The 18,875-nt window shown below is 38.2% G+C and overlaps 1 protein-coding gene across 1 annotated transcript; it reads right to left on the bottom strand.

Moving 5' to 3' along the window:
* Positions 1–9,833: 9,833 nt before the first annotated feature.
* Positions 9,834–10,907, bottom strand: waif2 (Wnt-activated inhibitory factor 2). The gene has a single exon (XM_042498685.1). It carries the CDS (start codon positions 10,905–10,907, stop codon positions 9,834–9,836), a length of 1,074 nt encoding a protein of 357 aa, XP_042354619.1.
* Between the last annotated feature and the right edge of the window lie 7,968 nt (positions 10,908–18,875).

Below are 18,875 nucleotides of genomic sequence, written 5' to 3'. Positions count from 1 at the left end.
TTATCATTTTTTAGAATTGCTTAGGTGATTAAAAAATAATGTTTTGGAATACATTTGTGTGTTACTGTAATTAAAGCCACAGTGGTGTGCTTATGTTAAATGTGCCACAGAAAACGAGGCCATGATTTACAATCTGAGTAAGAAATGCAGAACTGTTTTTCTGATACATAGAGAGTATAATTTTGTTTGTTTGGAGACACAAGCATATGAATGCTGTTTGTACTTCTCACAGAATGCAGATCTGTAAGCAGCTTCATGGCATTTTTCTTTGTGTTTGTACCATCAAACTGAAACACAGAAAGTTATTCTGTGACTAAAATTTGCAGCTGAGGATGGCTTAATAAATCCACAACAACTGTACACCTCACATATCTAATCATTCATTAAGATATTGGAGTAATTTCTAGTAATATTTTCCATTTGTCCTTGAGAGGACAGCCCAGCCAGTAAAAGCTTAATTAATACAGGCATTAAACATGCAGCTGCTGATTATTCAGTATTCAGTCCATCAACAGCAAGTTGTAAAAGCTCCTGTGTATAAGGATTTTTTTCTTGTTGTTTTTTTTTTTTTTCTTTTTTGAATGAAATGACAGTGCCATAAGGTCATAGGCAAGCTTCTGTCCCATGCATCAGAAAAATACCCATGATTATCTTCAGAGGGACATTTTTTTCATTTGCATTTCAAGGAATTATATTCAGTTCAGTTTTATTTATATAACCTATTATCACAAATCACAGTTTGCCTCAGAAGGGTTTGCGGCATAACAAAATAATACTGCAGATCATGTAAAAAGAGGGAAAAAGGAGGAGAACTATTCCAGAATTATAAAAATTAATAAAGTCAAGACATAAAAGAAAAAAAAAAGAAGGAAAAAAATCAAGCCACATTAATGTCAGTTTTTGGGATATAAATTTTTGTTAACTGATACATAGAAGTCAAAGGATACATAACACCAATAGGACACGACAACCAGTACCATAAAGAAATATACATACACACACACGCACATATGAGTGTGTGCCCATACACCTATATTCACACACTCAGTCTTTGTATACTCATGTACAAACAGAAAGTCATCATTCATACACTCAATATTATATTGTGGTAATAAACACATCTGACAGGAGGGTCTTTGGAAATACTATGTGTTGTATTCCTCAACCATATTTAAACATCCTTTTTTCAAAGATATGAACTTGATTTCTAATGCTCACTATTATTTTATTTTCAGTTCCATATTTAAAAGAGTCTTCAATTTGGAGTTAAATAAGTTATCATCTTCAAACTGTTTCTTGTAATTGGTTCAATATTTCCCTAATCTAATCTAATTTGACTAGAAACAAGTTTGAATCTTTCTTCTTGTTCTCTTCTGGTATTTTTCTAAGTAGTAGGACTAGAGGATGTTTATTTAGAGAATTATTTAAAATACTAGATAGATAATGAATAATAATCTTCCATGTATATTATTTGAAATAGTTTGAGTTAGTTGTTTCAAATATAATTTAGCTAATTTGTTCCCAATCAGATGGTGGAGAGTTAATTTTCTCATTTCTTTTACAGTTCTTGATTCTTATTTTGATAACTGCCATGGATTATGGATTATATCCCCTGCATCAGCGTAACCCTTTCAGTCATTCCATTAACCTGGCATGTGAGGGATATACTTCTTAACCGAATCATCAAATCCAAAATGAGCACCTGTGCCCTCGCTAGAAGAACTTGATCGAAACTAACGTGTGAAATCAGAGGAATTAATGTTTGTCCTGCAGTGAGGAATCAAGGTCAGATCTCTCTCCCCTTGTATCTCTCTCATAAGCTCATTCTACACGTTGACTATTTCTGCTTAGAAACTGACGGGCAAGTCAGCAGGTTTAATTAGTGTATAGATCTGAAACACCTGTGCAGTTTGTTAAGACAGAATCTGTTCTCTTGGTCAAAGGCCAATCGACTAGCCAACTGTGTTTATCCTCAGTCCAGGATGAATCAAAACCCAGGTCAGGACTGCAGTCGTCCTCTTTAAAACCTCATGTGGTCTTGATCAAACCCCACATGACCTATAAGCTTAGAGGCCAGTCTGAAGTTCACTTTACACCTGAGTTCATTGGTTCCCATGGTTTGTAATTACAATGCAGAGTAGCCAGGAAATGGGAGTGTGAACTGGGATTGATGCTTTATTTCATAATTATCTGTACTGTCTGTACAATAATTTTATGACTTTCTACTAATCCAGTCTTACTGCATATGAGCTTTGGATATGTGAAGTAAGTCAACAAAATAAAATCATGACATGCCAAATGTATACCATCCCCAGAGGGTGAATTTATCCTCAAATAGGACATGGTGACCCCGGACAAAAGGATTCACTTCTGCCTCTTTGACTCCTGGGAGTCTCTTTAATGAGTTTCATTTATGATGGCATGGCCACTGAATGCTGATTAATGACTATGCCTGTAACAAACAAACATTTTAGTGTTTAAATTTAAGCCTAATTAATCTCATATGAACCTTTTAGGAGTTTCAAGCCTGCACTCTAGCAATTAAAAGTGGAAGGGAATCTGTGGGGGTGTACGCTAATAATGAGCCATTAATGTTAGTGTTAAAAGCTGAGTTGCGATTAAAGTTTAGCGTGTAGGATTTAGAGAGATATATTGGCAGAACATTAAGATAATATAATTAGTAAGTTTTCATTTGTGTATAATTACTTGAAAATAGAAATTGTTGTTTTGTTACCAAAGAATTAGCCTTTTTTACCTACAAAGGGAGCGGGTCCCTTGTCCATGGAGTTGCCATGTTGCAATGCCATGTTTCTACAGTAGCTCAGAATGGACAAACCAAACACTGGCTCTAGATAGGGCCATGTGTTTTCATGTTAGCCCCTAGTTAACAGCCCCTCTGCAATGAGCAGTGTTGGTAAAACACAGATGTCTTAAGGTAAAATTGCTTTATTCTGTGTGTTAACCAGTTTAAAGCACCACACTAAAGCGTGAGCACATTAAGATATCAGAGAAGAAGGGTGAGCTCACACTCGCAGGTGCTGAGCGAGCGGCCCATCTGGAGCATGCTTAATAGTGTAAGAGAGACACTGATTTGTAAAATAAAACTGCTTTTTTTAGTGGTCGTTTTAGAGAGGATGACCTCCTGAGCCTCCTGATCAATGAACATTGAAGGAATTCTAAATGGGAGAAGTTTTAGCTGTCCTAATCTACAATCCTTGCTGCTAGATGCCACCAAATCCCCCTAAATCTTACACACTTCAAAATAAACATGGTAATGGTCAGCTGTTCTCTGACACATAAACAGAGCTTTGTTTTAGTGAGTGATGGTTTTAAAAGCCCCCATTGACTTCCTCTTGGCTTTTCATTTTTGGGTTATGCCTGTCATTATCTTAAATTCAAATCCTTCAAATTTCTGTGAGCTCAACCTCTCAAAGGCAGAGAGAGAATGCAAAAATGACAAACATTTGAGGATGCATTGTGAACTCTCATTATTGCCTCTTACAACTAAATTACGAGTGTAAGTGGTGCTGTGAACGGTTTGAAATTCCTCTATATCGATGGCAACATTGTATCTAAGTTTTACCTCACACTGAGCAATTTGTTTCTAATGAACAAAATATTAATTTTCTAAAAAATTATGTGTTTAAAGAACTTTTCCTGACTAAAATGCAGTCTAAAATGAGCAAAGATGATATTTATATCAGGAAATATCTAATCATAGAATAAGTAAATAATACTAAGAATCTAAACATATACGTGTATGTGTATATAGGATGGATGGATGGATGCCAACTTCTTTTTTTTTTACTCAACAGTTTTCAATTCTTTAGAGCTGTGCACCGATACATCAGCCCCACTCATTTATTGGTCAATATCAGCCTATTATGGATATATCGTATTAATGTATGTGTAGGCCAATCAGTAACAAGGAATTGCAGCCAAACAAGGTTTGAGGTAATTGACCAAATCTGTCACCATTATAGATACCATTTATTTAAATATATAATCTTTATATAATCAGGGGAAAACAACTGAGAGCAAAGCTCTCGTTTGCAATGGTGCTCTGCAGATACACAATTAATTATGTTTTACAACCAAAAGCACAAAATCAACACTCTTATACAAAATAAATACAACACAAACACAAGATAAAAGTAAAACAAGAACACTTCACAGGGACAAAACGGACACATTAACAGGAACAGGAGCATTTATTCTATAAAGCATCGCTTAAGTGAAACTTAAATTGTTGCTGGATCAGATACATGTCCAGTTGAGGAGAGTCCTGAAACTTATTCCACCTGTGTCATGTGATCGGTGGATGCCAATTTTTTCCAGAAATGTATTCACATATAGAATGTCCAAGGTAATGCAATCTTATGAACGAGTATAGTATCCCATATCTTTAAGACTTACAAATATGTAGTTTGGCCACCAGAGAGTACTTACAGGTTAATTTTTCAAGTGTAAAAAGTCTTGCTTAGTATGTATCTTGGTTACAGTTAGTTTGGAAAGAAGACATATATTTGATCTGAATGAGGACTGTTTATGAAAAAAAATCTATCTGCCACTATATTATTACCAATGTTAATATCAGTATCGGCTTAAACATTGGGTTCGACCAGAGACACATTTATGTCAGTGTCCAAAAAGTATTTCCAGCACTAACTGTAAAAAAAAGCAACACTATGAAAGATTTGCACATATAAAAATAACCCATCTGCAATGTCTTACTTTTGAAATTGGTTTTAATCATTCTCACTGATGAGTTGATCAAGGGAACTCTCACTCTGTAAGTGCTTCATACTGTAACACAGGAGAAGTAAAAAGCAATGTCAGACAGTGCAGTCTTTGTACATCATGAGGTGACCCTTTTTTCATTCCTAGCATCCACATAACAGCTGCTGTGTCATTCTGTGTGTGAATATGTGCCAACACTAATGCCAAACATCAAGAACCTTCTGATTGCTGTGTGCTGTGTGTTGAATCGGTGTGTTTTAATGTTGAGTAAGAGAGGAAAAATAGAAAATCACATTTACTTTCAGATGAAGACATTAGCACATGGTGTCCATCTAACTGAGAAGTGATTTCAAACTTTCTCAGCTTGAATTATGTAAAATGTTGCTGATAAAATAGTACTCTGAAACAAGAACCTCCTATGATTGGACATCATAAGAAGTTGAACTTCAGCAGTATCAAAACCAGACAGATTAGACGCTCCACCTCCTCCTGCCTACAGCAACACTTCTGCTTCTTCTCTCCTACAATGCAAAATCGCTTCCCTTATCTTCAGAAGGCAGCCCACACACATCCAGCGATCAATAAGCAGTAATCACCAGACTGCAAACTGGCAGTCTCTTCTCCATATGTCACATCATGAACTTCTCACATTCAGCTAGTGATGCGTACTATTCAATCAGTGGTTGATGGGCTGTGAGACATCATGGTGAAAGTGTTCCCATGGAAGAACGATAGGGGCCATTTAAAAAGTGGCCTGAAGTTCAGATGCTCAGACATGATTGAATTCTCTGATAGCAGCAGCTGTTCGACAATAACGATAATATTTGCACATTCATTTTAGAAATCTCCCCCAGTTCGCAGTTGGTCTTTGGCCCCCCAGACATTCACATATAGAGCAGACGATGACTCATCGCTTTGCATAAGGCAAGGACATTTGGTGCCTGGGCTAAAGAACTCTAATGAATCTTTTCTCTACTCCCCTTTTTCTTTATCTGTCTTTTTCAGTTCTTCCTTTTTGCTGGGCTCAGCTTAAACCCTGTCCCTGCGTCCTTTACAAAGTCACTCAACTGGATAAAGTCATTTACCTGGATGAAGGGGAGCAAGGGAGGGGTATTGACAGTCGGAGGGAGGGTGGGCCATGTAACGCAGAGAGAAAATCTTTGGCAAACACTGTATTTGTGAGGAGAATGTCACAAAATGGAAGAGGAACAAAGAAATGGAGCAATGACAATTGACGTGCCCGAGAGTGCAAAGCTAAAGCCTGAATACTTTGAAAAAAACAAATTCAGTATTGTCTTTTGAACCGACAACAGAACACTGTGTTGTCTCTACCTCTTTTTTTATGTCCCAGAATCCCAAAAGATAGAAAAAAGATGGTTGAAGAGATAGATACCACACAAGAGAAAGAGAGTGAATATGGCAGCAAAGGAGCACAGAAAAGATAATTACATATCAGTTACATATAGTAGTTTAGATTTAATTGAACATAAAGTGCAAAGTTTAAGAGACGCTGTAATCTTTGACTTAAGTTGTGATAAACAGGCTGGCAAAGACGAAAGTGTGTGTTTGATGTGTGTCTGTGTTTCTAGATATTTAGAGCAGGTATTTCAAGCTGTAAAGTACATTACTATTCAACCAATCACTCGCTGAAATCAGTCATTTAAAAAAAAGCACAGAAGTTATGATCATCTTGTTTTATTTTTTCTCTATGTGTTTGAGAAAAACATTTATCATCTCCATGTTTAAAGTTTTTAGCTTAGTTCATCTATTTGATGGCAGTACTCAGTGGCGTCATTGGGACTGGCCATCTGAGGCTTCAGCCCCAAATGCCTTATAATTAACACCAGATCTAAATGTGGAAAGCTATATTCTAAAATAATAATAATAATAATAATAATAATAATCATTTGGTTCATAATTGTACTTGAATAAATGTATGTAGTTACATTCCACAACTGTAAACATGAATTCATAGGCTGCATTAGACTATTTTTCTAACACTAATCAATATATTTTTTAATGATAGCAGTCGAAAAGTATTTTGTTTCTACTCAAGAAAAATTACTGACAACCACTAATACTTCTAACATTACAATTCATAGATAATCTGAAAAGTAAAAATATGTTTTACAGTTATATAAGGTGCTAGAATGCATTAAAAGCATCAAAGTAGAGCTTATTTATCAGATAAATAAATAACAAAAAATAATTTCAGAGGAGGATCCCCATGGACCACCTTATAGAAGTCTGGGACAAGCCTCCAAATTACATATTAAGATATTTTTTCCTAAAAAAAAATCCCTTCATACCTTGAAGCAGCTTAGATGTACCTTTACACCTTTGCCTCATTAAATATGCAAGCATCTGTTACTGTGCAAATTGGCCCCATCCCCATTCCCTGGCCTGCAGCTCGGGCATACCATCTCACCTTCACTGTGCTCATCAAACACACAAATCTCAGCTTATAATGTGGTGCTGATGTTTGATAAACTTTGTCCTTGTTTAAGTGAAAGTTGCAAATATCTGATACACTTGGCTTCTCCTTTTACACTTGGCATTGCAGTTTCAAGGCGGAAATGTTCAGCCATGGTGTTGATTGCTTATTGTAGAATATAAATAAACACCATATGAACATGTTTACAAGATTCAAAAGTTGATTTCCACTGAAGGGGATCTCTAAGAATTATCTAAACAAGTTTTGACAGTCTCATCACAGTATGTGCCACACTTAAGACATTTATAGGCAGCTGCACATCAACACTGGACTTTAAATTAAGCTTAGAGGCCTCGTATTGATTTAAACTAACCGTGTGGCTCTCTGGATGTCAACCTTTGGCTTTCAGCTGCTAAGTCAACCATGGTCTTTAGAGAATGAATCTTAAGGACTTCAGTGATCCTCTGACTTTTCATCTGCCACCATCATCAAGTCAAGCCATTAACATATTTTTCACCCACTGTCTTGTATATTTTATATGACATTTCCACAGTGAAGTTATCTAACTTGTGCCCTCTGCCTTATTCTACTTTATTGTACAAGTGGGTGTTTTAATTGTTGGTTATGTTCCTTTATTCATGGACATCTCTCCCATGTAGCTCTTAAAACACTGTCCTGATACTGTATGGACCTGTTAAAGTTTCTCTGAATCATTATTGAAGATACATTAAGTGTACGATGTCAGAATGAGTCATTTGACATACTTTATGCCGCCTTCCCGATGGTTAGGCCCGTCTTGTCAGCCTCTGTATACAACATGACAGTGTAGCATGCACTGTCATGTCAGCTGACACAACAAGTGACAGTGTCTCACATTTTATGTCATCATTATATAAAGGCTTCTCCTAACACTGTTGACCTAGGGAAATACCCAAGAGTAGACAAACTGAAAGTATAAACAATAATCAATACCAGCAAAAAATTATCTATTTATCTACCCAACGTCTACGGGGTGCAGGAGGTGCTGTGCTCAGTCTGGGAGAACTCTTTGGTTGTCAGCTTCTGATGTGCTTTCTGATGTGTTTCTGATGTTTTTGGGCGAGGTTTCTGGTATCGTCTTTGCATTTTACTGCCATGGAGGAGTATTAGTTGTTTATGAAACAAATAATCTTAATATTAAAAATCCCTGAAGGTTTCCCCAAAAATGCTTGTTTTCACTTTCATCTAGTTTTTGCCTAACATGCATCTGTTGGACTTTACACAGGTATCAGCACTTACATGAATATGCCTACACATATACAAATATTCCTTTACTTCTGCTGTTTTACAGCTTTTCATGCCTGACCCTTGGTTCTAAAATCCCTGTGATCGTAACCTTTAGTTAAAAGGGTTTATGAGATCCGGGCTGCAGCAGATATTCTGACTTCACAGGTCGATTGTGATTCTCCACGGTTTATTCGTCACACTGCTGATGAGATTAATGCTGTCATGCCTTTCTGTTATATCTCTCCTTGCAGCCCTCTGCCAGCCTTGGACTCGTTGGTGCTTTAAAAAGAAACTGATGAGATAGTCGAGACCTTTTCTGCCGCTGACGATGTGACATCTTACTGCAGTTCAGAGGTACTCTTTCACACAATGAAGATGCAGATGCACTTACTCACACCTGCTTCCGGCAAATTCACAGAAAAATCGCGCAAAACAGGGAAACACTTCCTGTATTTATTGTCAGGCACAGAGCTGTGTGAGGTCAACATTTCCTGACAGTGACGATAAAAAGTACTGACGTAAAGAACACTGCTAACTCGCCATTTTTATTTGACCTTTTATTAAAGTTTTGGTTGATTTTCTATGCCTACACCAATCACATGCATGGTTACACTCTGTCTCTTCTTCTTTTGCCCCTTTACTGATAAATCGGCCCAGTTTTAAATGATACATGTGTTATTTTTGGAAATCAAAGGCTGTTTGGAAAGAAAGGTTGGTAACTTAAACCATGTTCTTGATAACAAAACATGACAGTTTACTCCAGCATCGCCTGCTTGTACAAACATGGCACATACCAGCTTACTTGCCTCTTCTGTCCTGCCTCCTTCTCTATCACTTTTCTCTCTCACCTTTTGCACTATGCACTCCCTCAGTAGATTAGAAACAGGAATACCTCGTTCTCCCTGCGGGGTTTCCTGAATGTAGGCCATTACTCTGCAATAATTTGCAAGGGTCGCAGTTTTCAGTTACATTACATTGATTCGCCATTTCAGCTTTTCAAATAAAAAATTCTACATACCTTCACTGTATATTTGTCACTTGGTTAATAAGATAAATAATACTAGGTTAGTCTGACAAGCTGCTGTAGACTGCGTAACATGATGCATGAAAAGCATTCTTCTCTTGAAGAGATACAGTATGTACAATAGTGCTCAGAAGTGTACATTTTCAATTGTGCAAGATGAACACTGGTATAGTCATTTAACTGTTTGGCTCTGTGTGCATATCCCAGTGTGAGGGAGATACACGTGCAGTTCATTGGCCAGCTGCTGAAAATGATGAAACTGGTAGTAAAAAGTATTGATTTAGATTGCAACAGCACACTGCCAGGGAATCTCCCCTGTCTTGTCGCCCTCACAGTCACTTCACAGCACTGGCCTGGTGTGTCAGTAGGTCAAACAGCCACGTTGGCGAGTCTCGGGTCTGAGTCCTGCTCGTAACGGTAATGGTAGACCTCCATCTGGTCTCTGCACGCCTCTCTGATGTTGTTGAGCCACCGTTTGATGCCACCCCGGTTGAGATAGAGCACCATTAGAAACACCACCCCGATCAGAGCCAGCACTATACCGAGGAACACGTATGAAACCGCCTCAAGGTTCTCGTTCATACAATCCACGTCCTCTTGCCGGAGCTTCTCCACGGGAACCCCCCTCTTGGCCTCCGGCTCGCTGCACAAGAGACGCCCTGCATCCGGGCACTGGGATGAGTTCTTCAACCAGTAGTAAAACGCCTCCAGTTCACAGTTGCACCGAAACGGGTTTAAAGACAAGTAGACGCGTATGTGCCTTTGCTGGTACAAAATGGTTACATCCTCTCCCCCTATGCTCTCTATTGAGTTATTTATCAGCACTAACACGTGCAGATTATACATATCTAATCTCATCAGGGGGATAGATTTAAGCATGTTTCCCGCCAACTCCAGTCTGTGGAGGTTGCGCAAACTTTGTGCGCTGAGCGCTTGTGAGAGCTGCTCCGTGGCCGCAGGCAAAATGGAGTGATTTAGGAAAAGAGAGCGCAGCTCCGGTAACCCGTGGAAAGCCCTGGCTGAGATAGACTCCAGCTGGTTGTGGCTCAGATCCAGCAAATGCAACCGGGGGAGTCCCAGGAAGGCGTACGGTTCAATAACCTGTATCCTGTTATAGGACAGCGAGAGTGTCGTCATTCCCAACTCCGTCCCGTTGCTCATGAACGCACCACGCTGCAAAGTTGAAATGTTTCTCCCCTTAAGAATCAAGGAGGACGTCCACTCCGGTATGTCTCCCGGTACCTCGGCGTCCTCCCCTTCACGACAGGTCACTGTCCCCGAGTCTCTGGCACAAATGCAGGACGACGGGCAGGCGTCGTCCATCCTGACAGGCGAAAACAACAAACACGCTACTGCTGCGTAATACAAACACCACTGGTTCCAAATAGAAAAAAGACACTTTGTATTGTCGGCACAGTACAATATCCACGACTTCTCCCTCATTTTAGCCTCAAAGCAGCTGTGAGCCGATGTATCTTGCAAAGAAGGTGACCGACTACAATCCTCTCAGGCATGTAAAGTCGAATCAGTCTAACATCGGTTACTTTGAACCATCAGAACAGAAAAAACGCCTTTTCCACAGTCAACCGGTCATCTCGGTGCGCAGTGTCTCTGTGCGGAGAAAAGATTACTTTTCTTTGGGATATATACGCATCGGGGCAGCGACAACAGCCGAGTGTCGGTGCGTGGAAAGCTTCTGATCAGCGCTCCCTTGGTCGTATTTTTGACGCCTGTCACTGAGAGAGAGAGAGAGAGAGAGGGAGAGAGAGAGAGAGAGAGAGGCACATGGCAACACAATCCCAAATCGTCTTAAATTTATAGTTAGGCTCTCATTGTTGAAATAAGAGAGACAGTTTAATACAGACATACATCAAAGTTACTGAGAGTAAAATATTTCAATGCTCGCATGATGTTGTATTAAGATTTACTCTTTTGAGTTATTGTGGAGTATTCTCCCATTGGAAAAACCAATAAACCCAATCCTCCCAGTTAGAACGACAGATGAGTTCATCTATCATGACTTACTTGGTTGCAAGATAATTTAACTCCAAGAGAGTTTGTAATTTCCTTTCGACATCACGCTTCAGTCATTATGGTCTTCATTTACGGCATTCCCTGTTTATTGCAAATCAGTTCCTGTAATTATGAGCTTGATTAATCAGAGCCTTTGTCTGTAATTTCCGACTGATCCCCTTTAAAAAAAAAAAGAAAGAAAGAAAGCTGGCCTTCGGATGGTTGGTCACACTCTCCACGTCTACAGCATAAAGTTGTCAAACAAATCAATAAGCTTGAATACACAGGCCGCTTCCAACTCCTGAGATTTGCATGGGCATGTGGTGGAGGATTGACATGGGACTTGTCTGTCATGTTGTCTCTGCTCATGACCAAGTCCTGGAAATAATCAGGATGAAGTAAATTGCACTAATTAAGCAAAAATGTAATTTCAGGCTTTGATAAGAAGGTGCCATGGCATAGTATATCATGACAGTTCAACACATCTTTTAACTTAAGTGGAAAAAATGAAAACATTTTTTGTCTATTACTCCACCAACCAGCATAATTAAAGACACATGAATAAGCCAGAAGCATGTATAATGTAATTGTGCAGAAACATATTTTAGTAGTCAGCAAAAAGCAAAGAAAGAAATAATGAGACAGAGTCAGAGGTTCAGCACCATGGACAGCTCCCCAGAGTACTACTGTACTTGTGGTGTTGTGTGTTCAAAAGGAAACATTAGGAAAGAAGTAGCCAAACAAATTGAAAGATAAAAGGAAGCAAAGAAGAAAGGAGTTTTTTGTCTTCTTTTTAACTGACAAGAAACACAACATAAGCTGAGAAAGAAAAAGAAATACATGATGAGACAGGAGAAAAGAAAGGTTCAACACCACGGATAGCTCCAAGTGCCAGAACCGTGCAGTTAATTCAGAGCACAGAATGAATGAAAGTAAAGAAATAAAGAAGTGGATGAGGAAAGTCTGTTAAAGACAAAAACAGAGAGATGCAAGACCGTAGATACCACAGCATAATGATGCACTACTGGAAATAGCTGATTAAAGAAAGAACGAGGCTAAATGCTGCTTCACAGCATCCATTCCTCTCTGTCTTGTATGGTATTATTTTCAATAGACATCTGTAGAAAATAACTTTCAGGATGACCTGACCATAAAGGCCTATTAACAAACCAAGTTCAAATCAAACCATTTGGGGTTTACTTAATTGGAGCAGATGCAGAGCAACAGTAAGCTGTCATTAGTCACTGAACATCGTTAATGACATCTAGTCACAGTCACAATGAGCACAACTGTAGGACTGTTCTTCTTTGTTACTCATCCTCTCTCTCTCTCTTTCTCTGTGTGTGTGTGTGTGTGTTTAGTGAATTAGAGCACACACCTAGACAAAGAGCATCAGACCATGCGTGTGTGTATGTTCTGTCCTGATAAAGCAAAAGGTGTATCTGCAATCTGCCATGAATTTAAGTGCTAATCTTTTTCAGTTTTTTACAGGCTTATGAGGATATTTCTCTGGACTACAGAAATACAAACTGTGCAGTGTGTTTTATGATAAATCTTATGCTCCTTTGTGCTTAATTTTTAACATACACAAATTTGAATATGCCAGGTCATCCCCCGGAAGTTTTATTGATAGATCACATTATTTTAGCGCAGTCTCTGGAAAATGTAAATAGCAAGAAAAGTTTATGTACCGTATATCATCATAAACAATCACCTAGCCAACCACACTTTAAGATGCTGTCTTTTTATTTTTCATTTTTCAGTAGTTCCTTTTAGTCTGTCATTTGACTTTTTTGGCAATATTCAAAGTGAAAGATTTCTGACTTTGTGCAATTTACTTTATTAATTTTATTAAAACCAAGATATATAGTGTATAATAGTTACTGATTAATAATAAGAAAATGCTTTTAAACATCATTTGAATTTATACATTGCTTGCAGTGTATTATTTCATTGATTTAGAGCCATATAGCTATATATTCAGCCTTTTTTCTCATCTCACAGGGCTGAAAGTATGTCGACACCCCAAAATTACACCCATATATATGTTTGCTTAAAATCTATCTCTAACATTATGGGCATTAATGTACCTTTGTAACAGCCTCCACTCTTCTGGCTGGCTGTCCTCAAGATTTTGGAATCTGGCTGTAGGGATTTATGGCCATTAAGCCACAGCAGCACTAGGGGAGTAAGGGAGCGGATGTTGGGCAATAATCTCTTTAGGTCTCAATTCATCCCAAAGTTGTTTGATAAGGCTGAGGTCAATCTGCTTCACACCAAACTGTAAAACACTTTCTTTATGGATCTGGGTTTGTGCATTTTCATGGCGAAACATGAACAGACCTTGCTAAACTGCTCTTACTACAGTTGAAACACACTGTTGTATAAACTACCAGTGTATGTTATGACACTGACATTTGCCAGTGAAACTAAGAGACCAAAACCATTAAAACAACCATTGACCAAAAGTACACACATTTACTGTATGTGGACAAGAACATTGGTAACACTTTATAATAACTGTCATTAATACAAAAGTAAATTGATAGTTGATTTATCTGTAGTGAGCGGTTATTTAACTGATAATAATGTTTGTAATGTAATGTTTTTACAAAGTACTTGTATTCATTTTTTAAAAATATTTCAATATATCTAGAAAATATTTATTTATTGTAGCAGTTTAACAAGGTATTAAAATAATCAGTTGCAACTCCATAATGCCATCTAAATAATGTTTGTAGACAATTAGTAACCATTAACAAAGCGTTACAAATCTATCTATGTAATTTTTACTTTACAATAAAATTATTATTAAATTATTACATCTATTATTATAGATGTTTTATGAACATTTCTTAAAAGTTTATAAATAATTTGCTCATCATTAACAAATGCTTGATATAGTAGCCTATTTAAAAAGTAAGGACAATGACAACAATAACAATAATAGCATTACCTATAATTAGTTAAATGATTATTTATTCATTTTCTGTTACTGTTAAGTTTAATTAACTATCAATTTACCATTTTTTTTTAACAATGGTTAATGTCAAGTGTTAGGAGAATATCCACATACTTTTGGCACAATAGTGAATATACAGTGTAGTGGAGCACAGTATCACAACTGACTCAATGACTTATATCATAAAGGAAAAGACACAGATATCAGAGTGATATCGATCTTCTAATCTAACTCTCAGCAAGAAAGCAAATAAGCATATTACTCAAAATGACAAACTATTCATTTAAAGGACAAAAGGAACCTTTGGAGGTATTTAGTGTTTGTATTTAACAAGGCCCATGGCACTGGGTAGTGTTGAGCTGATTGCAGTTTGCTGCTCAAGAGCACTAAATCTGGAATGGAAGGACAGAAACGGCTATGGTGGGGATGTAAATATAGACACTGTGAGAGGGAGAGAATGAGAAACAGAGAGGAAACAAGACAGAAAGAGATAGAGAATGATGGAGAATGGCGTTACTGCTGGTGTTGCTGATAAGCTCAGAGGGCCATATTATTGTCAGGTTGCTTTGCCTATAACAGCATATGGGATAGTATTTCTTCCCCAAAACAAACAAACAAGGACATCTGCTCAGTCCTTCTCTTCTCCTCTCAGGACCTTTTCTCCTGCTCCACAAGTGTCCACTCTATCTGCCGGTGCAGAAAGCTGATTTAGTGGTGGCTGCTATTCGCAGGCTGTTGCTGGGATATTGTTATGGTGCCCTCCTCGTGGCCTTCAACTTGACACTGAACCTTGTAATTGATTTACTCAAGGCTGCCCATCCCTATCTCCTGACTACAGTGTATATATACATGTGTGTCTGTTTGTGTGTGTGTGCGTGTGTAAACTTGTGGGTGGGTGGCTACTGGCAGCCTTTGCAGTTGAGTTTTCCTCATATCCTCTGGTGTGTCGTTATCTCTCAGTATGTGGAATTATATGTCTGCTGCAAATTCCACTCTCACATTTTGATTTCCTTCTTCATCCTTCCTGTATCACTCATCATTCATTAACCTTGTTTTAATGGCTGACCTATCTGCCTTCGTCCTCCATCCAGCTGGTATATGACTGACACATGCAGGACTTCCTCATCATTGAATATGACCTTATATGACCAAAGTAAAGGGCAAAAGCATACTTAGCAGCATTTAAAGACTGCAGAGTCTTTAAAGCTTTAGGGTGTCACAATGCACAAAATAGTTGGTACAGAAGCTTAGATCTCACTGCACCATGGTCATCTCACTGGCAGGTTGTACATTATTTCACAGAAAGAATATTATGTGACAATCCAGGCGGCAGAATTTTTTTTTGCCATTGTACATTTCTGCAAACCAAGCATTTGTTATATTTGTACCAGGTTCTGTTCGATTGTTGACTGGAGATTGTCAGGGGCAATAATCAAAACTTCAGTTTTATCTGCATTTAACTGCAGAAAATTATTTTCCATCCAGCTCCTAATGGCAATTAACCAGTTTTCCAATATGGACAGTTTGTGGACCTTATTAGGTTTAAATGAAAAATACAGCTGGATGTCATCAGTGTACATATGATAAGAGATGCTGCTGAAGTCACTGATTATCTGTCCAAGAGGCAACATGTACAGAGATAATAAAGTGGGCCCCAAAACCGATCCCTGGTGGACCCCACATAATATAGTAGAGTCTGAAATTCACCTACAGAGACTGACATGGTTCTGTCTGAAAGATAGTAGGAGAAGCACTCTAATGCCATCCCAGAAATGCCTTCCAGGTGCCTTAGCCTATGGATTAAAATTTGGTGGTCAACAGTATCAAATGCTGCACTGAGATCTAATAAAACAAGAACTGAACAATAACCACCATCTGTAGCCATTAAAATGCCAGTTGACACTGAGTTGTTTTAGTAGAATTTAGTTTGCGGAAACCAGATTGAAATTTATTAAACACCCTGTGGTGCTGCAGTGTTTGGATGAGTTGTTTTTCAACAACTTTATTAAGATTTTAAAAAGAAATGGGAGTTTGGATATTGGCCAATGATTGTCAGGCAGGGAAGGATCCTGGGATGGTATCTTCAACAAAGGTTGAAAAATAGCCTGCTTAAATTATCTTGGGACACATCCTGATTAAAGAGAGTGGTTAAGAATAATTAATAATTAATTATAGTTAAAAACCTTTAAAAACAAAGACACTGATAAGATATCTAAAATGCTTGAGGAGGGTTTTACTTTTCCTAGCAAGGCTGCAATATCACCTATAGACACAAGACAGAAGATGCATAGAATGAATGGGTTGGAGAGACCATAAATGAGAGGACTGGATAAGGGTTAGGTGTTTGCCCTGATGTTGACAACCTTGTCTATGAAATGACTGAGAAACCTATTGCAGTTACTGTTAGAGAAGATTGGTAAATTAGCGGTGCTGGGAGAGACAATATCATAATAGACAGTACTTATGGTGTGCAGTTTTGGTTGTGACTGTTTAAGAGATTTAAGGCAGTTTTGTAGTTTTCCAGCTTCCCCCGCATTCATGCTGCATTTGGAAGCCCTCACTAAAAGCATGACCTTTAAATAACAGATTGGTCTCTTTAACTACTAAGTCAAAATGCTTCCTCTCCCACACTTTTACAATTTTACATCTTTAACAGATTCTGCCCTTCTTACCTTTGACAGATTAGCAACGTTCATTTAAGTTTTGCATGAAAAGGTCTTGATGCTGAGGGACCATATACCTTCAATAAAAGTCAAAATGTATTTCCCTCTCTGCAGAGACTTAAAGACATAACACTGTTAGCTGTGAAAGTGACTCCAGGAGCTTTCATATGTGCAGGATCATTACTGGCTTGAGGCACACACATTTATACCGCTGCTGACCGTTAGATGGGTGCCAGGGGACGTACTGTGGTACACCAGGGTGCTCATGGCTAACAGTAGTTTCATCTCAAATCCTTTCTTAATCTTTTTCCTTGCACTGTGTGTATGTTTGATAGTGTGGGGTGAGACGTTGAAGGACTTTCTAGCACCAATGCGATTTAAACACACAGACACACACACACACACACACGCACACGCACACACACACACACACACACACACACACACACACACACACACACAGAGGGTCTAATACTTTCTATCTGACCCAACATAAAACTCTTCAGAGAGGAGTGTTGGTGTGTTGTGCTCATACTCAAATGGAGATCAGGGTTCATCTATCTCCCCTCCAGACAAACTGCTGCAAAGCACCTCAGAGTTGAAAACACCAATAAAGATAGTAATACCCCCCACCTCAACCCTTTCTACTTCTGTCTCGCTCTCTTTCGTCCAAAGTGCTGTGTGTACTTTGTTTGTCTGGTCCACCTGTCTCTCAAACTGTCTATCTGCAGCCCTGCTCCTTAAACAGTACTCCACCACCAGATGAATAAGACATGAGGGGATGAGGGAGGAGAGGATGGAGGTGAGGGAGAAGTGAAGAAGTGCAGTGGAGTCCAGGTGGAGCCCTGTAGAGATGAGGGTGTAAATGGATCTTGAGGAGCTGGTGTCACCTGTCCGGGGACCATTAATTAGTCATTTAGACTTGTAATGGAGTGAGCCGTAGCCAGACAGACACAACCTGCCAAACAAAGCCGAGTCACTCAATCAGAGGAGTTAGCCGTAGCTGCTGATCACTCGGTGTGAGTGGAAAACTATAGAGTGATCAGAGTAATCACTGAGCCCATGTCATAACATTACATCCTGTATAATTAAAGTGGAATATTTCCTCTTTGATGGATCCTGAGATTTTCAGAGACACGTAAAGGATTATATGTAGAATGATCTATGTAATGAGAGTAATGAAAATTTATAATAAGAATTTCATTTGAATGGTATATTTATAGTGTGTGGTTAAATGAAATGCAAAACTAAGATATATGATGTTATTGAAACAACAGCATGACTGCTTTAGGACAGGACATAAAATATTCAACATACATCTCAAAATATAAGATCCTCAGCAGTCAGACAAAACAAAATAAGAAGAAAAAAGATACAAGAGTTTAAAAAAAAATCTAGTGGTAACATGACAGAGCTGTATATACAGTATGTTCATAACTTTTTCTTTTTTCATCATATATTGCCAGAGCTGGGACAATGTCATTGTGTTGCAAATCAGAAGTGTGTGTTAAGTCTTTACACTCAAGTCCTAAGTCAAGCCCTAGGGCAATAGTGACAAGTTCCTCGTCAAATCCCAAGTCCTAAACAAGTCATAATGTGTTCTTCAACAAATTTATTACCACACATTATTACCATCATCATGGATGTTTTTTAAAAGTATGTGTTTGTTAAAAGTTTGTTAAAAACCTCCTAAATGTTAATCTGACATTAGTTAAGTATTAGCTTTAACTCTGTTAACATTAGTCTCGACCTACTGTTCTTTGTGCATTTGTA

This window comes from Plectropomus leopardus, chromosome 13, assembly GCF_008729295.1.
Source record: "Plectropomus leopardus isolate mb chromosome 13, YSFRI_Pleo_2.0, whole genome shotgun sequence".
NCBI classification, from domain to species: domain Eukaryota; kingdom Metazoa; phylum Chordata; class Actinopteri; order Perciformes; family Serranidae; genus Plectropomus; species Plectropomus leopardus.
This window is presented reverse-complemented; position numbering and strand designations above follow the sequence as displayed.